We start from the raw sequence: 24,974 nt of genomic DNA, 5'->3' as shown, positions 1-24,974 counted from the left end.
GACGCGATTCATTTATACAAAATGATATTACTAGCCGGCCCCTAGATGGCCATACTGAGGGTAGAAATTCAAAAAATGTTTAAAATAGCAAGATGATCACTCCCGAAAGTTAACGGGTCGTGATAATATATAAAACTTAATTTAGAGAAATTTTAAAATACTTCATTATAAATATGAAATTTAATACCCGCTACATTTTCCACTTTTATCATAATATAATATATAGCCTTTTACCATTATTTACCACTATGGAACACTGAATTTAATTGTTTAAATATTTTATTTATTTTCAGAAGATCTGTATTACTCCAGATGAAGCCAAAATTATAGAAAAAAACACTCGATCTCAAAGCAATAGTGATATGTGGAAAACCGCAAGAAAAATAAAAACGCAGCAGTTCTACGTTTGGAATAGTATGCAAACGGTAATCTGAATGGACGACTGAAGGTATTGACAATATTATGACGCCAAAGAATTTAGATAATATACCTGCTGTAAAATATGAAAGGAAATTCGAGCCTATTGCAGCAGCTAAATATGAGGATGTTATGAAATCTATAGGTCACCCTGTAAAAGTTGATCATGTGGGGCTCATAATTCCATCTAAAACACCATGGCTTGGCTCCTCTCCAGATCGCCTAGTTTATGATCCAACAGAAACCAATTCATATGGCCTTTTAGAAATTAAATGTCCTTACAGCTGGCGTAACAAAGACCCAGAATTAGCATGTTCAACCCCGAACTTTTATGTAGTACTTAAAGATGATCTTCAAAACCTAAAATCTAGTCATGAATATTATTATCAGGTCATGGGGCCACTAGCCATATCGGGTATGGAATGGTGTGACTTCGCCGTTTACTTTCCAAATGGAATAATTATTACTCGAATCAGATTTAGTAATGTGTTTTGGAGTGGTATGGCGTTAAAATTAGATACATTTTATTTTAAAGAAATGTTACCTCGTTTGGCAGGAACACCGCAATAATGTTTGTAGCTGTACAGTATTGAAATGATCTCGTTTTTAAAATTTAAGTTTAGTAAATAGCAAAATCTAATTAAAAGCCGGAAGTATTATTTGTAATTATAAACTTATTAAATTTTTGGTTTGTAAACCTTGGAAGGCATTATTATTAAAAATTGAAACAAATTAATGAATGATCTAATTTTATTTAAAATTTGAGAATTTGGTACGCCCCCGGAGCCAGGAGTGCATCACTGTTGCAAAATTTTGTACACCTGATTTCAGATTTCACTTATGATTTTATGTTATGAAAGCTACTATATAGTCTTTGCCTGTCTTTGATGGGAGATATAAGCCTTGTCAACTATAAGCAGACGATGCTCGAACGAAATAAAGGGAAGAGTCTAATGATGAAATTTTTAGTACAAATTCGGACATTTGGCGGCGCTATAAACGGAAAAATTCAAATTTTAGGCGCGTCACAGAATCCCATTGAGCGCAGTACAGCGAAAGGTAGCGAACCAGACTCCTTTGTGATTCACTCCTGCCGGAGCCATAAGCGAGGGCTCAAGATAAATTCAAGCCCCCTTCATTTGATTTTGCCCCCTCAAAATTACTATTATATACTATACAATTCAAGAAAAAATCGTGCCCCCCTAGTAAAATTTTCTGGCTACGCCCAGGGTTCGAAGCCAAAAACAAACATTCAGCCATGATTCGATTTTATGATTTAACATGGTTATCAGAAAAATATAAACTAATCCCTGATTATAATTAAATATTTACATTTTAAAAGTTGGTTAATGGTAATTCTATTTCATCTAACAATTAATTATCATTTTCAGCAATCAAAGTTTCATTCTGTTTCAAAATAGGTGTCTGAAAGTTAGTTAAAATAGCGCAAACAGTCCTTATTTGATTCGCAACTGGGGCCAATGTTATCGGAATAGGTCGATCAAAAATGTGGAACGTTCTAATTCTTTGAATTCTGCGTTCAACGTGTATTCTGATTGCAGCTATTTTTTGTGTTTCTTGAATTTCAGCCTCAGTAAATTGTCCACATTGTCCCAAAAAGGGGGGTATATTTAATTTAACATTTTTCTGAATTGAATCTAGATCTTGTATCTTAAAACCTTTGTCAGCCATGACAGAGTCATTTTCATCAAAATCCAATGATGTAAACCCACTACGTTGGGTGATTTCCTTATCGGATATACATCCCGTATGAAGACTTGAAACAAATGTGACTAATCCATCTGGAGAAATTCCTAACAATCCTTTATAGGTGTTGGTTGACTTGTAATTGGAATACGTTCCAGATTGAATAACCAAAGACTAAGAGGTTTCACACTTAATTTCTGTGGCATCAGCTATGACCCTAGTGGAAGGATAGTTTTCTTTGAAAGCAGCTGGCATATGCTGATCAATATACTCTCGGGATGGCGAAAGACACATTTGAGATAATTGCAAATACATGAAATTTATCCAACTTATAAATGTCTTACTGACAGGCGACACAGACACTCCAAATCGGTCTGCCAAATCTCGTTCAAAAAGACCAAGACGTAGTTTCATCGCATCTTTGAGCTTCATTTGTTGTTCATATTCCTCGTAAGTGGTTTTGTTGGTTTTTTCCTGGTCGATTTCATTGATTTGATTAGTAACGTTAGTATCTAAACAGTCTACTGTGAGTTGGTTGTCATTGCTATTGGTATCATTATCAAAAACTAAAAGGGTTTCATTTTCTACAATAACAGATTCATTCAAAGATTTTCCATCACTTCGCTTAGCTGATTTGTCTAAACATGGCATAGTTTTCTTAAGTAGTCTTCTCTCCTTCACTTCTTTATTTTATGTTTATATTCCATTTAAATACCGAAGGCACAGCGTTGCTCTTGAGATGTTTCTGGCCATTGGCCATATTGGGCCAATAATCCTTCTCCGTGAAATGTATAGAACATACTTTTGTAGTTTTATGTAAATTAAAATGTTTACCAACATCTCTCCTAATATTTTGTAGCCAAGCTTTTTGAAGTTTCTTATCAGTGGGAAACTTGTGGAAAGATATCTGTAACCAAGTGAAGCCTAGGCTTAGATATTATCCTTACTTTCAAACTAAAATTAACAATTGTTAAATTTTAAAAAAGCTGCTACTTCATGACTTTGAAAAAATCTTTATTCTATTCGGAGCTTTCGGACCGTGGTCCTTCTTCAGCGAGTGACTGTTACAAGTGTAAAAGGTTGGGGTTTATTTAATTTGGATAGATATAAAATTAAAATATAGGGTAATTATATAGAAGAATAGTTAAGACAGAATTTATACAGTTTTACCTAAAGAATTTGTAGCCCATAAGGTATCTGTTATAAATAGAATTAATTAGTAGTGTTGTTGTTTTATACATATATGTAATTGTGTAAGTTTAAGCATTGTAAAATTTTTGAACGATTCTTGTAAATACGTTTTTTTCTGGGCTACCTAGTATTTTTAGTATAAAATGTTATTAACGCGGAGAACCAAGAAAGGCGACCGATAGTCTGGGACGGTATTGCAACACGCGATGAAAGTCCAAGAGTAGGGTTAAATATTTTTGGTTTTGTATTCGTGTTAAGGAATCACTTGTAACAGTCACTCGCTGAAGAAGGACCACGGTACGAAAGCTCCGAATAGAATAAAGTTTTTTTCAAAGTCATGAAGTAGCAGCTTTTTTAAAATTTAACAATTTATAATAAACAATGGATAAAAGTTTTAATATTTATAGTAAAATTAACAACTCGCTTACTTTAGAAATAACTCCATCAACTTCTCGAATTTATCCTCTTTGATTACCCTCAGGAACACAGCAGTGCGTTGGCATTATTAAGTAATATTTAAATACTAAACCGTTTTTAAAACTGTACTACTCGGTTTAAACAACGTAATGTGCGTATCCCGCATCAAAGGACGACTGTTCAATGGTGGCCGAGCCCCTAAATGTAAACTTTCCCTCAATGATTATCTTAGTTCACGAAAATACCGCTAGAGGCGCTTAAATTTCAAAAAGAACTATTAGGAAACCATTTGGTCTGAAGTATCAACTTCTATGTGGCTATCATTTTAATACATCTGGTAGAAAAGGCTACGATAACAAGATACCACAGTATTTTAATAAGCTGTATGACGGAGTTATAAGAATCCCATCTCATGAGATTCAAATATCCGAAGAAACTGAAACTAGTCTCGTTCCACTGATAGATTTTGGTCAGCAACTGCTACCCAGATATGATGCGGCATTTACCCTTCCACTACAAAATGCATATGGTATTTTTATTTCACCCACTTCTTTTTTTAAATCATATATAATATGTATATATATTTTTTAACAGACCACAACTACTCTCTCGTTGATGACCCACCATCTCTAGCTATGAAAATCATAATACTTCAGGATCAAAACTTCACACTTAAATGCCAAGTAGTCAAGCAGGCCCAAGAGGTATCTGAACTAAAACACTCACTCGCAGTTTTGAATATTGAAAATACAAAGCTCAATGAAGAAATAATGGAGCTAAAGAACAATACAATTGAGCTAGAAAAAGACAAAATGCAATATACAACTTTGAAAGAAGAACTATTTTTGTTGCAAAAAAATTTCAACTATCACTGAAGAAAATACGGGAAATGAAATTATAATAACTAATTTAGGAAAACAACTAAAGGAAACCAAGCGTTTCTCATTAAAGACTGTTTCACATTCTCCAGCTGTATTAAAATTTTACACTGGAACTTAAACTCTTTCGTCTCTTTTGCAATCTAATAGATACCATAACGCTGCTCCTACGTGTTTACAAACACTCCCTTCGCCGGCTTTGCAACCGCACCATGAACAATCAACTACACCCGTATCACCATTTAATTTAATCGCTACCTCATAATGTAAATTTAGACTGAATGAGGCTTCCACTTTGCTCTTGACAAACGTGTATGATGGTGATACATTACTCCCAGTGTTGGTTTCTAAGATTTCTTTGGGCTCACCAACAGAGCTTGACAAAACTTCAGCTACTTTATTGGCATTAAACATTCTATAGCCTTGAGGAAGGTGTTTTTGGCTTTGGAATTATTATGTAGTTTTAAAATAGTACTCTCATCAAAACGTCGAGGTAACACTTTGAGAAGTTTAGTCCAGTTCGCTTTTGGTTGAGTTATTTTTTTGTTGACAGCTTTTTTTTTGAAAGACTTGAGACTTAACCTAGTTAACACATTAAAGATACCATTAAAGATGTTTAGATCTTTAAAAATATTATATTATAATTTGAGATATGAACTTACTTGTTTAATTTCTTAGTTGAATAAATACTAGCTTTTCACTAAGTATAAGCCCAACGCAAGCCCCTACGTTTCGAAAATAGTTTCACCGCAAAGCTTCTTAAATCTAAAGGTCAAATTTGCTCGATCTGCGCAGGCGCGGGACCGCTAAAACAAGCCATCCAGAGGTTTTAAAAAACTTTATATTGTCAAATATCGCCTTTGGGGGAAAGGTGATCAACATCACCGTTCGAAAATCTGATTTCCGTATATCAAAACAAGTTGGCAAGCCAAAATATACCTCTTCTCGGAAGAATGGTCCCTAGTGGTATTAATTTATCAAGACTACCCTTAAAGATATCTCCGCAATTCAGAGTTATTTACTAAAAACGTAATCTCGGTTCAATCCCTGCCCGGTATAAAATTTTAATTTTAATTTAAATAATTGAGACGAAACAACCGAGTTTAATTTATTCAGAATATTATAAATTAAGAAGTTACAATAGCGAGTTAGACTTACTAAAACAATGCACAATTGAATTTAACCCTATTTACAGAACAAGTTAATCAGTTAAATATAATACGAAGCAAATTTTAATGAAATAAATATCTACAGATAATATTTGTATTTTTCTCGCTTACGAAATACTTTCCGCATCTTTAACGCTCATTTTATTTCAACACTCGCCCTTGATGAACATACCGTAGAATAGCTGGTAGCGTATCCGAAAAAATAAACCTACTGACAATTAACGAGTTTAACAACGTCATTGAATAATTTATTACAGATTTCTAACACAACATAAAAGGAAACAATAACACAGCGGCAACGAAATATATAAATATTTATAAATTATATTAATCTTATATTTAATTAAATATAAGATTAATATAATTTATAAATATTTAATTAAATATAAGATTAATATAATTTATAAATATTTAATTAAATATAAGATTAATATAATTTATAAATATTTAATTAAATATAAGATTAATATAATTTATAAATATTTAATTAAATATAAGATTAACATAATTAATAAATATTTAATTAAATATAAGATTAATATAATTTATAAATATTTAATTAAATATAAGATTAACATAATTAATAAATATTTAATTAAATATAAGATTAATATAATTTATAAATATTTAATTAAATATAAGATTAATATAATTTATAAATATTTAATTAAATATAAGATTAATATAATTTATAAATATTTAATTAAATATAAGATAAATATAACGAGTTTAACAACGTCATTGAATAATTTATTACAGATTTCTAACACAACATAAAAGGAAACAATAACACAGCGGCAACGAAATATATAAATATTTATAAATTATATTAATCTTATATTTAATTAAATATAAGATTAATATAATTTATAAATATTTAATTAAATATAAGATTAATATAATTTATAAATATTTAATTAAATATAAGATTAATATAATTTATAAATATTTAATTAAATATAAGATTAACATAATTAATAAATATTTAATTAAATATAAGATTAATATAATTTATAAATATTTAATTAAATATAAGATTAACATAATTAATAAATATTTAATTAAATATAAGATTAATATAATTTATAAATATTTAATTAAATATAAGATTAATATAATTTATAAATATTTAATTAAATATAAGATTAATATAATTTATAAATATTTAATTAAATATAAGATAAATATAATTTATAAATATTTAATGAAATATAAGATTAATATAATTTATAAATATTTAATTAAATATAAGATTAATATAATTTATAAATATTTAATTAAATATAAGATGAGCACGTGCAGGCGCCCTTGCCTGTACTATTTTAAATTAGACCTGTAATGAAATGGCCGACTTCGTAAAAGAGTGTATATGTTCTTTTTATTCTGTATATTCTAAAAGTGTACTAAGAATAGATATCAGATTTCTATGGTAATAGTGGATATAATTATATATTTCGTAATCGCAACCATAACTTAAACTGAGACATTTTTATGACTTATGAGAGGACGAGACAATTAACTCGTAAGGCACTGATAATTTTTGGTCAGACTAATTCCCTAAGCTCATTTTAAATTTTCGAAAGGGAATAGTATACGTAGCAAAATGTTACAACCTTTGTAGAAAATATTAAAAAACTTACCTTTGGAATAGTCTTCCAGTGACTCTTCAAAGTAATCCAATTCTTCAGCCTCAAAATCAGTCGTTAGACAGAACCGCTTGCTTAACAATTACTTTCGCAGTTGTTTCACTTAAATCAATTAAATCGCTTTCAAAAGTTAAAGATTCTCTTCGGAAATCATTACTCGTGATATTTGTCACAGTTGGAAGAGTATATTCATTAATTTCATTTTGACTTTTTGATGAACATTCATGGCTTCGGTTCGTTGAATTTACAGCCAGCTGTAGACACTTCTGTAACTCTATGATCTTCTTTAAACAGATAACGTCTAAGACAATTCCTTTGGTTTTCTTCCTCAAAGTTTCCGACCTTTCCTGGCCCCCGATTTGTACCTTTTGTCACTCATATCTAAATAAAATTGCAATTTTCGAACCCGAAACCGTAAACAGTAGCCAACTTACAATTGTTGCAAAAACACTTGCCAGTTGCCACGCTTTATTTTATCTTTATTTTGGAAATTGGGACTCGGAAAACCGCGCAATTTATCATCTGTCTAACGCAAAGAAATCTCATAGGTAACTAGAATGCTGCCGTGTAACTGGCAAATGGACCAAACTCCGTGGCAGACGATAGCCAGATCTCAGCCAATCAGAGCTCAAAGAGTGGTTCTGCCAAGAATTTAATGTCACCAGAGAGAATGACGTCACCTAGCTCCTGCTATAGTTACGCGGAACCAAGGAGGATTATTATCCTCCTTGGCGGTACCTCCCATCTAGATTTGGGCCCCTACAAGCGAAATAAAAGTAGGCTGTAGCCTACCCCTGGCGCCGCCACTGTAGGTGACCTTGTGGCCAAATGTATCCTGGGTTTTCCCTTACCCTTTATTATTCTCTCTCCGTTCTCTCACTGTTGGGATTAGCGAGTCCCCAACTTCTTTGTATTATGCCAGGCTCTCTTAAATCCTGACTGCAAAGCCTCCTCGTGGCGAGAGCCGGGCAACGTATGGCTAATAACCTGCGGCTGATTTGCTCAGGTACACTGTTCCTATCCAGTGGTTTGATGGGGTCACTGGAGATCTTGGGGGGCTCCACACCTGGCGTTCGGAGTCGCGGGGCTCTTGGGGGCGGTCCACACCCGGTTTACTGGGTCACTGGAGTCCTTGGGGTGTCACGTGCTCGGGGCGCTGGGTCACTGGAACCTCGGGGGTGTTCCATACTCGGCATTCAATATCCTACTGGGGCGGAGTTGTGGTGGAAGAGGAAGTCACTCTAGTCCTCAGCTGTGCGAGGGTGGGAATTAGGGCAACCCATGGTGTCGCCTTTTGTTGGGCCATGATGAGGGCGTTTGTTTGCCATATGTGAGCCTGTCTTTGTGGCTGTCTCACTGGCCGAACGTTTGTTTCGCAAAGTGCATTTTTGTCCGGCATGACTCTTTGTCTTGTGTGCCGCCGTTGTGCCCAGCGGAACGGCGGGGTACAAATACATAACCTTATGTATTATGCCCCTTTAACCCTTTATCTTCCCTATGAGTTTATTGCCAGTCCGAATTGAGGGTTGCCAATTATCTGGTTCGGAGAAATTCTCCGTTGTTGTATATTTTAAGAAATTTCGATAGTTTATTTTTTGAATGCCTGGCGACTTGATGGCGCCAGGTTTGACATTACTTTAAAGCAGTGATTTATTGGAGACGCTACGGCTGACCGTTTGAGGGCTCCCGCTTGTGGGAACTGAAAAATGGAAACGAAAATCATGTCGCCATCGTGATGATTGGTTGGGTCCGGCCAGGTTGACTGGTCTCGAGCCTATTGATTGGGGTGAAAGTTCGCACCACCGAAAACCACGTGCCGAGGCCATAACAAAACCGGGGTGTTGGCGCGCTTTTGGCAAGACTTGACCGGGTCTCACGGAGACACCGAGAGCACGAGAGGGACCGGAGCGAAAAACTCCTCGGCCACAAATGGCGGTCGGTCAGACGTATTCCGGGAGTCGCCGCCGTGAAAAAAGTTAACTCGCGCCTAAATGACCTCCGAGTGCTAAACAGGCGAATCTACGGAAAGAGATAAGTCGCCAAGTGTGTGCGGTGTGCGGATTGAGACGCGACCGTATGGTCCGCGGACGAGTGCGGGTTTAAACGCCGACGGTATGGACCTTGAACCGGACCCTTAAAATAAGTATCCAAATTTACTGAACTTTATTTGTAATCATATGATTTGTAACATAAGCGTCAAATTTCAATGTCTTATATCGATTAACCTAATAATTTTTATTCGTAATCATTAAACTTTCTTTTGTTAATTATATTTATGGCAACTCTCAATCATTTAATTTCAAGCATTACCCCTAGACACCCTATTCAACCTCGCTAACCCCACCAATAAAGTTACGCGAGAGGGAGGAACACGTAGGTGAAGTGAATGTAGGTTTGGTCACCGGCTTTCCTTAAGGCTAGGAACAGCGACTTGGGTTTCGTAGAAAATCCCCTACAAACATTTGAAATAATCGACTTCACGTGCATTTCGTTGACCATCCTCTGGCAATTTGGAAGATGCAAATTCAGATTTGGAATTTACATTTGGTAATTCGAATATTTTATCTTCGGATACGGAAACTACTTCATCTATAACTAATGTTTTAGCTGAAATATTTGTTGCTAACTTCTTGGAAGGAGTAAATAGATTCTCATAATTTTTTCTTTTAAATCCAGTTTTCCTTTCCCTACCCTTTTTTGGGCCATTATCTAAAATTACCTTTAAATGTTTTCGCGGCTTATTTTGATATCCCCTACGCTTTTTCTTAAATTACCCATTGCATAATCTTCAGCCGAACACTGTTTATTTAAATTCTGTAAAAATTGTTAAGGTTTTAATGCTAAATTGTTAAAAAATAAATTCTTAATATTTCGCCTTCTGATACCTCGTAATTGGGGAGCCGCTATAGTGCCAGCGTCATGAGAGGGCTTCCCATCATTACACATTTTGCCTCGTTAATCTTGAAAAATTAAAATTGCGAATTTCGCTTTACACGTTACAAGTCGACAGTACATCTCGCGGGAGAAAACTAAACCCTGAACCGAATTCTTGGGGTAGTATTTGTACGATACGCACCAATGACAAATAGGAATATGAATTTCGAGAATATTATCTATTTCCTCTCTATATGCACGCGGATCAGATACTTTTTTCCACGCGTCAACGGATATTACAAAATCCATCACTTCTTCTCGATCCGCGTTTAGCTGGCTTTCGCTATATTCAACGCTTTCCAGTATAATGTGATGTGTTTCCGCTGATAGTGGTGAACTGCAATAGCTACGTCATTTCGAAAGCGCCTTGCAATTTTACGAGATTCTTAAGAATTATCTAATTGACGTCTGCAATTGTTTTTACTATTATTAGCTGTACGCGTCCTGAAAGGTGTTTGCTGATTTTTATTGTGTTAAACAACTAAAATAATAGATTAAGTGGTTTAAATTTTATGTAGTGATAAATTGGAAATAAAGTAGTGAATTCTTTGTGATTGTTGGCCGAAAAGGTGGGTAAAAATCAATTTTTATCCTTGATTTAACCAAGGCTTAGAAATCCCAAGATAAAACATGGGTTAATTATTTTTAAACCTTATCTATAAAAGTTTAATTTGTTTAGGAATGGAAATATAATAATGGTGGGTCGCCGCTGCTGTGTTCCGGGCTGTACAAGTTCAACATTCAAGAACCCTGATACATCTTTTAATACATTTCCAAGAAATGAAGATCTACGAAATCAATGGATTGAGGCTATCACTTTAAACGTCCACGAATTTAATAAAAGCTCTGAGAAAAGACCTTGGTGTACGCCTGTGACACGTTAGCCCGTTGCAGGGCCCCCAGAGGTCCTATAATTCCTATAAAATCTTATACTTTCAAAAATGTCCTATAACATCCTATATTTTAAGCAAAATCCCCAAAAAGTCCTATAAAATCCTATAATTTTGATATTTTGCCCATTCCAAATTAAGCCACTCTGTTAAATTGCTAGATTTAGCCATAGGATAAATTCCTATACCAAGTCATTCTAGTCTATACTTTTGTTATTGTTAACATGGTAAGCTACTATTATATTTTTGTGACAAAATGGTTAAATAGTTTCTATTTTTTAAATGAAAATCAAAGATTTATTTCACTAAGTATAGATTTGTTTTTAAATGCATAAAGTTAGTAAATAAAATAGCATATATAGTCCTATAAAGTCCTATAATTTTGAAAAATAGACCTATAAGGTCCTATATTTTTAGAAATATAATCCTATTTTTCCTATAAAAAAATTGAAGATTTGAGTGGGGGCCCTGCCGTTGGCCAGAAATATCATGTGGTTTGCGGATATCATTTTAATAGAAGTGGCCGTAAAGAATGTAGTGACAAAGTACCAAAATATTTTGGAATTAATTTTAATTACCATTGCGCGGAGGTTTCTCATGAAGTGGAGATAAGTGAAGTGAAAGAAGCAGAGGCCATACTGTTTCAACCCATTTCAGAAGTTAACTCGCAATCTCAAACCTTGTTCAAAAAGATTAAATATGAAGGTAGGTTCCTTTCCGCTTGAAAAATATAGAAAACGTTTAATGTTATATTAATAGAATGTTTATATTTCCAGACCATTACTATAGCTTAACACATTGTAATCTTCCCCTTAATGAAATCGTAAAGATTTAACAATGAGATATACGAGCTACGCTCTGCATTGGAACACTATGAAGAGGTTAAAGTTCTTAATCAGTCTTTGATTTCCCAAATTGAACATCTTAAAAGACAACGTCAGTCAGTTGAAGATTTTTTACAAGAAAAAGAAAGAATGGAAGTTGAGATAAAAAAATTTAACGGATAGTCTTGCTTCTCTCCGAGTGAAATATCTTGAATATCATAACAAAGCGCGCTACTTGGAGAAGGAAATAAAATTTCGCAGAGGTTTGGATAAGGTTTCTCATTCTCCCTCAATGATTAATTTTTACACGGGATGCCAAAGCCTTGAAGGTTTTAATGATTTGTATAAGTTTATTGAGCCAGATTTGAAAGACCTGCAGCTTTATAATGGGGCTTCAGGGTACAAACGTAAAATAAACCGGTCTGAATGTGATAATGTTGGTCGACCAATGGCTTTGTCATTTAGAGACCAATTATTTATGGTATTGTGCCGTCTAAAAGTAGGTCTTCTTGAAGAAGATTTAGCGTATCGGTTTCACGTTTCTGTGTCAACTGTGTCCAATATTTGTATTACATGGTTTGATTTATTGTTTCAAAGACTTTCGAGGTTGCAGATGTGGCCTTCTCGAGCTCTAGTAGACGAGTATATGCCCGAAGAGTTCAAGGAAAAATACCCAACGACGCGCGTGATAGTTGACGCTTCAGAATTGTTTATTGAAAAGCCAAATGATTTCAGAACTCAAAGCGACACGTGGTCTTCCTACAAGACACACAACACCGCAAAAGGACTGATAGGTATTACACCTAATGGCTTTATCAGATTTGTTTCTGATTTAGTTCCCGGGCGTATGTCCGATAGAGAACTTACAGAACAGAGCGGTTTATTAGATTTAGTAGAAAGAGGAGACAGTATAATGAGCGATAGAGGTTTTGTCATCGAAGAATTGCTAAAAGATAAAGGTGTTAAGGCGGGTTTATAAAGGAGCGAGAAAATCCAAAGAATCTTGTGCATGAAGCTGAAAGCTGATCGACGCTATCGGAAAAAGCTTTCGGAATCTGCCTCTGCGCAGTAAGCTACTGTTTACAAAAGCGCTTGTCGTACTGAGCCCGTTCCTGAACTTGACGTGATCACGTGGTTGGTTTAGAATAAATGGCAGCTACGAAAGAAAGGCGAAATATTGCTGTGCTGAATTAATTTTATTTTATTATTGCTTCAAAAACGAAAATTGCTAATTTTTAAAAAAATTAATTAATTAAATTAAAAAATTCAAGAAATCCACGAAGGTCATAAAAATGCTTCCATTATTATTGGTTAAATACGACCACGTGATTTCAAGCGAGAGCCGAGACCCCAGAAAAACACGCGAGAATATCAAACGGAGTTTGATGCCGACAGCGTCGGAATTCGGCGTAAGCTGTCTGCTACAGCAAGTAGGAAATTGGCTCTCGCTTCTTTGTAAACGCTAACGCGAGAGCCGACGCCGACGAAAACGTTTCAGTTTCTACAAAAAGCTTCGGCTTTTCGCTCGCTTATAAACCCGCCTTTATACTGAACATGCCCCCATTTTTAAAAAATAAAGCACGGTTATCTTATGAAGAAGAGATGGCTACTAGAGATATAGCAAGCGTAAGGATTCATGTTGAAAGAGTCATAAGGATTGTTAAAAAATACCACCTGCTAAGAACCATTTTCCCTAACACAATGCATAATCAACTTAATAAGGTGTGGAAACTTTGTGTATTTCTTGTAAACTTTTGTAACGAGCCACTACTTGATGTTAAAAAGAATGAAAATAGTATTATTTAATAAGCAATCATTAAAAATAAACAAGCATTTAATAAAATTGATTGAAATTTATTTGTTGATTTTGATTTAAAATCAGGTATATTCATATTTAAAACAGATCCATAATACATTTATCCTTAACGTTTAAAAATCAGTTACATTTTTAACCTTTTGACTCAACCGCGCCATCTATGGTTATAGACTTTAGTTCTATTTACATATGACACATATATAGCATTTAAATATCACATTTCTGCTTTTCAAGGTACGATATTCCATGACAAACATAGAATGTAAGAAGTTTAGGAACCATTTTGTCATAAAAAAAACTTAATCAAAATTAATTCTTTCACAGTGAGGCTTTTCATCACCACAATCAACGCGTAAAACACACCATTCTAGATTCGTTAAGCCTAGCTGGCCTTGGATTTGATAATAATAGTTATGATTTCTATTTAACACGACCTTTCCATTTTCGTCAACTTTCAAGAAGATTGCTGAAGCTTCTTTGGTCGAAAGAGCTTTTTCAATGCGTATACCCATTTCTTGGCATTTGGCCAACGTTTTAATCTCCAACAATCCAAACCCAACTCCATCTTGAAAGACCAACCTATCTGGAGAAGCTCCAAGCATCGGTAAGGAAGGGTTAACACAGAGGCCAACTGAATAAGTTGTTACGTTGGGGTGGATGGATTTGTACTTTGTAGTTGCGACAGATTCATTTTTTAAACCAGCCTGGACATACTTATTCTTGGAAATATCAGTGCTGTGAAATATTGCTTTTAGTAAAGTTTCATTTGCTTCCTTCATCCTCTTACAAATCTGTCCGAACTTTGAAGCTGTGATTCTGTCCTCGCGCTCTGACTTCCACAATAGACAGTTTGACTGTTCTCGAGTCTCAACCTCCAATGTTATTGCATTTTCTAATGATAGTTTCAAATTATCAAATGTTTTGGTCAAAGAGCGTGCAATGAGCGCAGTGAGATTTTCATTTCTTGGTATTTCAAGTAACCCTCTTGGAAGAGAAATTTGTACTAAAGTAGCAACTGTAACTGTAGGAGTCTCTTGTTGAGTGCGAAGAATACCCTCACCAGCAGGTGTGAAATTGTTTTCCTCTTGAATTCGAGACAAAAATGATCGTTTGTTCTGCGATTTAAATCTCGAGGTTAAGTTTTCAATGCGCAAGGCGATGTTACGATTGTCTTCAATATCTTCATCTTCATCTAAGTCTTTCAAACTACAGTAATTTTTCTGATTTTTTGATCTTTCTTTAAGTGCTTTACTAGACTTCGAAGGAGTATGCCTAATGAAGTCAAGCTCGTTAAACGTTTTCTTATTGAGACTTCCTTGAGTTGTCAGCGCACTCCATGTTCGAGCTTTTTGAGTGCAGGCTGGATTTTTCGGAACAAATGTTTTCCCAGCCCTTTTGCAGTCTAAAATAAACCACAGTGCTGCTCCTACGTGTTTACATGCTCCTCCGAATCCTGCTTTACAACCGCACCAAGCTGAATCTACCATACCCGTTTCTGCAGTTATTTTAATTTCAACATTGTACTTTGAATGCACAGTGAAAGACCCTTCCACGTTTCCCTTGATGTATATACTAGTAGTAGGAGATGTATTGCTTGTACTAGGTAGATCAGGAACCGAACCAGTGCTTAATAGTACGTCACAAACTTTACTCGCCTGAAACATTTTATAGGCTAAAGTTAAATGTTTTTGGGCTTTAGAATTTCTATGATGTTTGGTAATAGAGTTTTCTTTAAACATCTTTGGAACTATCTTAAGTTGCTTAGTCCAATTTCCAAAAGGTATCACAAACTTGGTGTTGATGGCCTTGGGTTTATCACATTTCTTCTTTAGCCTTAGTTAAATATGATAAGCTTAAATATTAAAACTGTTTTCATAAATATTTAGAAATAATAATAACTTACTTTTTAGCTGATAACTCCATTTTATAAGTAGCCGTGTAGAAACTGGCAGATAATTTGGAAATAAACTGAATAAACTACGACTAGGATTAATTTTCTTGACTAGATAGCAACGCCTAACACTAACGCACGTGGAGTGTGGGATGGTGGCTCCCGATATCACGGCCAATATCTATAACGCATTATTGAAGTTGGCCGCTTAAAACTTGTACTATGCTACCCAATAAATTAACTCCAGTTTACTATTATACTGAAAACTATATACAGGGTCTTTTTTTTTGCTCGGAAAAGTGTTTTTTTTCAAAAACTATTTATAGTACCGATTTCAAATTTGGAAGGTCAATTCTCTATACCGGGGGACATCAGTTTGAGAAATTTGAGCGTTTTCGGTAATGTTTTTCACCAATTTTGAAAAATTATTTTTCGACCACTAGGTGCGAGATAAAAAATTTCTATTATAAAGTTGTAGGCCGTCATCGAAAACCCTTAAAAATTGTTCACTCGACGAAAAACAATTTATTTATCAGTGAAAATTCGAGCTTGAAAAATTTACAAGTTGGTAAAGCCAAATTACGATTGTTTGAAACGATAATTGAAACCGAATTACCTAATCCAGTTGAAACTTTGGTTAAAAAAACGACCGGATTTAAAAAACACGAGGCTATAGGTCAATCCTAAACATGCATTGGGTATTTAAACGAAAACTTTGGGAGATTATTATCAGTGTTTGATAATATTTCGAACAATGCCTCGTTATTCAGTAGCTGAGCGTACCGAGATAGTTGCCATTTACTATGGAGAAGCAGCGCAAAACCTTAGAAGAGTGACTGAAATCTTCGCAGAAAGACATCCAAATGGAGCACCATCTGTAAATACAGTAAGACGAGCAATTCACGATTTCAATCAATTTGGTAACTTGCAACCTAGGTTTCGCGGATTGGGTCAACCGGATTTAGACTTCGAGAACAATGTACTTGCGTACTTTGTGGCATATCCTCGTCACAGTTGCGCTAACGCCGCTGCTGATTTGGGTTGTTCTGCAAATCGTGTGTGGAAAATTCTTCGTAAGAATCGCTATCACCCATACAGAGCTACGCTCCACCAAGGACTAATTGACGGAGACCATCAAAGACGTTATGAATTTAGCAACTGGTTACTAAATGCTGTCCAAGAAGATAGACAATTTTTGCGCCATGTTTTGTTCTCCGACGAAGCGTCATTTTCTAGAGATGGGCCCTTTAATCATCAAAACAGCCATCTTTGGTCTGACATCAACCCACATTGGGGTTTTGAATATCATCACCAGGTTCAATTTGAACGGGTCAATGTTTGGGTTGGACTTGTTGGAAACCGTTTGATTGGTCCCTTTTTCCTGCCGACGAACCTCAACGGCCAAAGGTATTTACATTTTCTACAGAACGAACTGAGTGACGCAATCGACGACCTTCCATTGGCTGAAAGACGTCAGTTGTGGTTTCAGCAAGATGGCGCCCCTACGCATTTTTCCCGGCAAGTAACTGAGCACCTCAACAACGAGTTTCCTGAAAGGTGGATAGGGAGAAATGGTCCAGTGCATTGGCCAGCAAAGTCACCTGACCTAACACCGCTGGATTATTTTCTCTGGGGATTCGTTAAAGCAAAGGTATACGCCACGCCCATTGAAACTAGGGAGGAACTCATTAGACGAATAATCAGTGCTTGCCGAGACGTCACACCAGAAATGGTAGAGAAAGCGTTTGAGAACTTAATTGTCCGCGCACAAACCTGTGTTGCAGCCAATGGTGATATTATTGAAAATGTTTTGTAAAAATTTATGTGAATAAAATATCTGCATTTAAAAACCAAACGTGTACATTTTTTCAAGTGTGAAAACTCTACTACGTTTGTATTAGACTTGTTCCCTTTTCAATTATCGTTTCAAACAATCGTAATTTGGCTTCACCAACTTGTAAATTTTTCAAGCTCGAATTTTCACTGATAAATAAGTTGTTTTTCGTCGCGTGAACAATTTTTAAGGGTTTTCGATGACGGCCTACAACTTTATAATAGAAATGTTTTATCTCGCACCTAGTGGTCGAAAAATAATTTTTCAAAATTGGTGAAAAACATTACCGAAAACGCTCAAATTTCTCAAACTGATGTCCCCCAGTATAGAGAATTGACCTTCCAAATTTGAAATCGGTACTATAAATAGTTTTTGAAAAAAAACACTTTTCCGAGCAAAAAAAAAAGACCCTGTATATTACATTTATAATATTTTCACATTAAATTAGAGTTTGAATCATGAATAACAAGATGCTAGCCTGTGGTTTGTGACTTGGGTATTAGCTTAGCTGATTATTATTTTATTATTATTAGTATAAAAATCCTGATCAGTTCTTATCTTTTTCTGGATATTACTGGAAAACATAATGATAACACTCCCCTTACATAGTTGCAGTCTCTCTCAGGGACGGATTAACCCTTCCGGCGCCTTTAGGCACAGAAACATTTGGCGCCCCTTGGCATTGTCTTAAGGGCTGGTCAGCTAAGTAGGGGTGTATTGGTTTTTAATAAATAAATAAATAAATATATTTTAGTTTCCCCAAACGTTGTTGGTATTTTTTTACCTTTTCGGCGTTGTTTTAAGTAGGGGCAAGCCAAATACTTGGACCGTGGGGCTTTATCGAAGTTTTGGCGCCCCTAGAAAAATGCCGCCCTAGGCACGTGCCTACTTTGCCTAATGGTCTCTCTCACATATCAATGGGTGGAGATCAATACTAAATTAATCATCAAATTAGAGGCTATGTAGTTGATAATATTCTTGATTAGATACAAAACATTTATACTGATTTAATATTGTGTTTTCTTTTGGGAGTTGCAACAAATTAAATGGTCAACTTACATGTAATCCTTTGCATTTTAATATTTTATCAGTTTCCTGTTACAGTTTCAAGGCTCAGATTTAAGGAAAGGGTTTTAAAATATATACATTTACATCTGATAAATATGAATATCAATTTGTGAAAAGGAGAGGAAAATTGATAAATGTAATAAAATATATTTGGCTTTTGAAAGTAATTGCAAAAAATATCTCTTAAAATCTAAAGCAATATCTGTACCTTTCTAGGTACCAACCCACCCCCTCTCCCCCCCCCCCATAAATTACCTTTAAACTGCTTTGATAAAAGCATTTTTAATTAATATCTGGCTCTTTTCCCTGCCCTACAGGGCATATTTATCGTAGAAATTATTATTGTAAATATAAGCCATAAGTAACCATTCAGTTACAAGATCCAATAATCAATAACTTAATATCGTTACTTGTAGGTAACTTTGAATAAACAATTTATGTAATTGTCATTTCCGGTCACTCGGAGGTCATTCCAGTTTTTTTTTTAGAAGTTTTATAAATTTTCACTTTATAGTAAAAAATGTAAAGAAGCAATATTAAAAATGTTGAAGACTAGAGTTTCAATTTCATAAGAATTCTTAATATTTTAGCAATTAAAGGTAGGAGCTACAGAGATATCATAAATTTCACAATAATAATTCTTGATTCGTGCCTTTCCAAATGTGTAGTTATCATAATTCTTTAAATTTAGTAAATTTCACTTTGCATAACCAAATCATTAACTTCAATACTTGCAAAAGTCTGATAAGACTTCATACATACTTTTTATATTTGATTCATGCATTTTCCAACTAAAATTTACCAGATTCGGTCTTGTCTTTAAAAAACAATTTAAAGAATTCAGTTACATTTCCAGTTGGAAAAAACACAATTTAATCAAGTAATTTTTTCTACTGAGACCTCACACTGTTAACAAAAATGGGGTCAAATTGATCAGTGCCCACTATAATTTTAACAATTGCTGTCACTCCTTCATTTCCAGTCTAAAATATATTAAAACTGAAGAAAAGGACTGGCTTTTCAACTGCAAATTTAACAGAATTATTTTCACAAAATACCTTATAGTCACAGTTTTATATTCTAATTTTGGAACTCTTTGTAATTCAATAGCAAGCTAGTCAGAGTTTCTACTTTTCAACAAATTCCAAGGCCCCTGAGCTGAAATAATGTATATCCTACTACATCCTAGGAGGCCATCTAATGGCGTATAATCCTACAATCTTTGTTGCGCGAATTTCAAATTATTATTAAAACTTACCCGAAAGTTCTAAATATTAGTTAAAATTTTAAATAATTAACGTTAATACAATTGTTTAGTAATAATAATTTTTAATTAAATAAATACATCTCAACCAAATTTATTTATAAATAATACGTTTTTAAAAACCGAAAAGTTTTAACACTAGTTTAAGGCGACATCGCGGTCCGCCATTTTATTTTGGAATTTTGTAACAGGGTTGGTAGCTCAGGAACTTCCTAGCCAATGAAAGCAGACTTATGTCAGAAATGAGTCTATGATGGAAAGCCATTGGTATACTCTTATTTACTGCCGAGTAAACCTTGTAAAGTATTGCAATTTTTATGTGTTAATCAATTATTGTTCACAATAAGAATAATGCCGCTAGCCTCCCTAATGCTGAATCTTGGGCATGAAAAACCTTGAAAATAATTGTCTTTTTTCAAAAAGTGAACAAAAAGTTAAATTTTTTCCTGCCTTCCAGTGTACTATCGATTCCCATAGGAAAGCATGTTCGGCCCATAAATAACCCTGGCCTATCGGTCTAGAGTTAATAGAAAGAAGTATCGTCAGTCTCGGAATCCGGGGATTTCGACGTATCAACTTCAAAATTTGGTGTATCAGAAAATACGCGCGAATTATCTTCATCTTCTTTATCAGAAGATAATATACGCAAATAATCTCTAGTGGAATCGTTGGGATCATTATTCAATATTTCAGAAGAGTCAGCGCGATTACTATCATTTGTCTGGCTAATTATAGGGGTTTTCGAACCTAACTGATTATCGCCATTCATTGGGGTTTGTTTCCAAATGGTCTACTCTTTCGAAAAAAGCCATCACCCAGTTTCTGGAGATTAGCGAGTTGTTTACAGTTTCGACTATAGCGTCGTTGTAGCTTACCGAACTAGAAGAATCTAATCTAACATAAGCTATGTAATAGCTACCGAAAGAAATATCTCCTAAGTGAACTAAACCACTCTTTAACTAGTACTTTAAACCGTAAAAATGCAAAATCTCCGGTAATTCACGAATCTTATCAATTTTCGTCCCTCTATCGTTGAGCCTCGGGAAACTAAATGTAAAAACAGGATTTACCGGAAGAGTAGAAACGTAATGGCTTGTTACACTTCTACAATTAGGACAAATTCGATCTGAATTTATTTCCAGTCGATCCGAGTAATCATCTGTTGTAACAAATTCGGGATTAATTTTATAATTAGCATCAAAATATAAAAATTCTTTGTTGTTACAAACGGAACAGGCGTGAATAGCCGTAAGATCGTCGCGACCAAACAAGGTCCAATAGTTGGCGATAATCAGATCGAAGAATTCTACAGGATCCTGAGTCTTTCCAGCCTCAAGTTTATTTTCTGAAAGTAATCAAGGAATTCCTTTACTTCAAAACTAAGAACGGGCCCTTCGAAGCTACTCTTAAAAGTGGTAAAACATTTGTTCCATTCCTCGTCGATACTTTTGCGGTTGGAAAATGCTTCAGTTTCTAACGAGCGTTGTAAAAAGGAAGAAAAGCAACAATTTTGATAGGCGTTTTGTATACCTCGCCGCGTGATGTTTTTAACGCAATATGGACACTTTAAGCTTTTATCACCTTCAACGCGATAGACAGTATTTGGACTTTCACTAAGACCTAAGCATCTAAAATGAAACATCCCAATTACAATGATTGCATTGCAAATATCGCGTTCCATCATTTGGTTGTTTGCAAGTGCAATACAACTGCTTTATTTTGGCCAAGAGAGAGTAAGAGAAATTATGATCTGTTTTAGGTTTTCTGTTGCGCGCAGATTTTCTTGTATCGAATTTGGTGTTAACTACGCGTTTTCGTATAGCTACATTCCCTAGTCTTTCTACTTTATCGCTTCCCTGAACAGAGCTTTTCGGAACGGAGGGCTCGTTAATTGAACTATCAACTGCACTGATTATGTCATTTACTAGATGTGATACAACATCAAGTAACTCGTTAGTTTCCTTTTTCTGCATTCTGATGAATACCCAACTAAATTATTGATCGGGTTTTTTTAATCGGCTGTAACGTCGATCTCGGATGGAATAGCAGTATTCCGGAGATCGTGAAATAATGCATGCCAGACTACTTGGCTCTGTAGAAGAAAGTGAATTCGTCAATTGGCGAGGCTGCTTCTAAAGCTTCCGCGCTTGGAATGGTTACGCTGTCCTTAATGTACTCATTCAAATACGTTCGCAATTTTGTGTCCGTATCGTTATTGTTTTAATGTATAAGATATTTTTCATCAAAACTTCAATGTAGTTTAAGATATGGTATATCTCGATTTTCGTTCGTATTGTTTGACACGTCCGGGAAGATTTTGATTTTAGTCTTTATAACCGATTACGATTTTATTCGCGCACTTTTTTAGGGAAATAAACATCAAAATTGGTTCAGTGTGGACTACCGCTAAAGTGGTGGACGACAACAATAGAAATGAAACCACATCGGGAGTCTGGAGAGCGACGGGGAAAGTAATCTTTCTCCAAAGGTTCTAACCGGAAATCTCCGTCATCTTGGATGGGCACAGTTTACGGTGACCAGTCGAACCGGACGTAATGTTTCCGCGCCATTTTCGGTGACAACTGATTTGATAAATTTGTCACCGAACTTCGTAAGTAAGACCCATTCCATTTTAAAAAGACAGGTTAAAATAGCGCTTCAAAACAGGCGGGGCAAATTGTAGTGGTGTAGCAGTAGTTTCATTGTGTAGAACCTACACTTAGCCACAAGTTATTATCCTACCACTAATTATTAGGCTAAATAGCTTCTAAAATGCAATTTTAAAATTAAAAATAATTTCTTTAATGTATTAGGTAAAACTTTGTATATGAAGCTATTCCCACGTGAAAAACGAGGATTGGAGCAGAAAGATATGAACGTGCCCAACAAAAGAAATACATCATAAACGTAAGTATAACTATATATATACTATATATATTTCCTACCAAAACAGATCGTTATCCAGTTTTGAGATCTGTGAGATTACCTTTATTAATAATCACGAGCACATTCTCGAGCCAGCAACCTAAGGTTTTACCGAAACTCGGGGACGTCATTTTCGGATTTTTCAGGGAGGGATAACACTTTAGTGTCCGGGGGTCTGGGAAAACACGTTTTTTAAAGGGCAAAACGAGTCAAATTCAATGCTTTTGAAATTTTAATCGAAAAAGTTATTTCATAATTGCTAGTTATTTTCATAAAAATAGACAATTAATACATGAAATTAAACAGAACGTTTATAATGTAGTTAAATGCAAATTAATTCGTAAACTAGTTTATATAAATTCAGGGGGCAATGGCCGCCTTGCCCCACCGAAATGACGTCCCTGACACTACTGATAATAAAAGTAAAAATATTATAATGATTATAATTTATATATTTATATATATTTATTTATATATTTATAATAAATATCTTTCAAGACGAAACTTTCGCACTGTCCTACTATCGTCTTCTTGACAGTTCATTTGCCGAAGAACTTTTTATTTTCCTAGAGAAAGAGATAACATACTTTAGCGGACGTATGACGCGAGTCAGAATACGTGGCGAATGGATAAATATCCCACGCCAACAAGTGGCGTTTGGAAATGACGGACTCGAATATAGTTTCTCCGGTAACACGTTTCTAGCCAAGCCATGGCCTTCCGTACTTCGAGAACTATGTCGAATAGTTTCCACAATTTCCGGGGCTGATTACAACTTTGTATTGGTAAATCGATACAAAGATTGGTCAAAAAAGGGGGTTTTTGCTCCGGCACAAGGATTTAGTACGAAAAAAGTCAACAATAATCAAACCGAAAACTCTACAACTGGAAACCGGATCTCTACTCATTATGCATTCCCCGACCAATGATTTCTGGTATCATTCGCTACCACGATCTGCGGCGCTAAACCACGGTTAAATTTGACCAGTACAATTCTGTAGAAACTTTGCAAAATTTTTAAACAATTATGTAATTTTAAAATTACGCCCGAAATATGTTTTGGATAAATGAAGACTTTTAAATACCCCTGTAAAAATAATGTTTTTATTTTCAAAGAGATAAAATTACGATGGGGAAACAACGACATAATTCAAATGTCAGACGCGGTCCGCCTTAAACGCCGTCATTACGATATTTTAGCGTTGGTTTGAACCTTAATATCCCTTCTGCTGTAGGAGGTGCATTTCTTAATTTTATAGCAATCGATGGAACACATTGTTGTATCATTGACGTAAATTTGAACCAGATTGACCGCGTCATAATTTAAGTAATCCAAATTAAAATGTCGTTTTAAACGCCTTCAACGTTTCGTGTATATATTTAAGTGCATTTTTACATTTGTAAAACTTGACTGTCATTATAAATTCCGGCCAATAGATTAAATATGTTTAGTATAAAAAAATCAGCTAGGCTAATACCCTAGGCACCACCTTTGGCCTAAGTCATCAAGTGACTTTTGAAGCCATCTACCTATCTTTTAATTTGGAAAGCGGTCATATTCGGTTTGCTATTATTACCCCCACCCAAATTAATTGACCATTACCCTTATAGTATTCAAATAATATTAATTTCAATCACGTTTCCTATTCATATTTGATTAAATACGTATTGTAGTGTCATCGACGTTAATTTCATTAAAATAATAATATTTCAATCACATTTCTTATGTCAAATGTTAGTAAATTAATGTTAACTTCAAAAAACGCGGTCGAAAAATATAAGACACTGGTATCGTCATCTGTTTTAGTTTTCTTTGTAATTTATGTTTTTTTCCGTATTTTTAGATAACTTAGGCTTTTTTGGTAATTATAAATAGTAAACAAAGTTTTCAGTCGGTTAGGTAATTTTTCCGTAATATTATTTAAGTTTAAAAGCAGTTTCTAATGTTTTACGCCGTAGTTACAACCATAAGTTAATTCGGCTTCGTCGGGTACTCCACCACACCGTAAATATTATATTTTCCAACTTAGAATTATCGCAGATTGACTCTGGTAGATAACTCGCCTATCTTTTCCCGCTAAAAATGAAAACTTCGGCATCTTT

General features: G+C 34.8%; 2 protein-coding genes and 1 pseudogene across 3 annotated transcripts in view; 2 read left to right on the top strand and 1 right to left on the bottom strand.

The window, feature by feature from the left end:
- The window catches only part of LOC149951728 (uncharacterized), a 111,627-nt gene that overhangs the window by 16,070 nt on the left and 70,583 nt on the right, over positions 1-24,974 (top strand). The window lies entirely within an intron of this gene.
- On the bottom strand, positions 1,792-2,439 carry LOC149951731 (uncharacterized; annotated as a pseudogene).
- On the top strand, positions 12,543-13,879 carry LOC149951730 (uncharacterized). The gene is made up of 2 exons (XM_090169651.1): positions 12,543-13,039; positions 13,621-13,879. Exons 1-2 carry the CDS (start codon positions 12,552-12,554, stop codon positions 13,877-13,879), a joined length of 747 nt encoding a protein of 248 aa, XP_090025777.1. The 5' UTR covers positions 12,543-12,551.

Source organism: Leiobunum rupestre, chromosome 3 (genome assembly GCF_980474605.1).
Source record: "Leiobunum rupestre chromosome 3, qqLeiRupe1.1.hap1, whole genome shotgun sequence".
NCBI lineage: Eukaryota > Metazoa > Arthropoda > Arachnida > Opiliones > Sclerosomatidae > Leiobunum > Leiobunum rupestre.
This window is presented reverse-complemented; position numbering and strand designations above follow the sequence as displayed.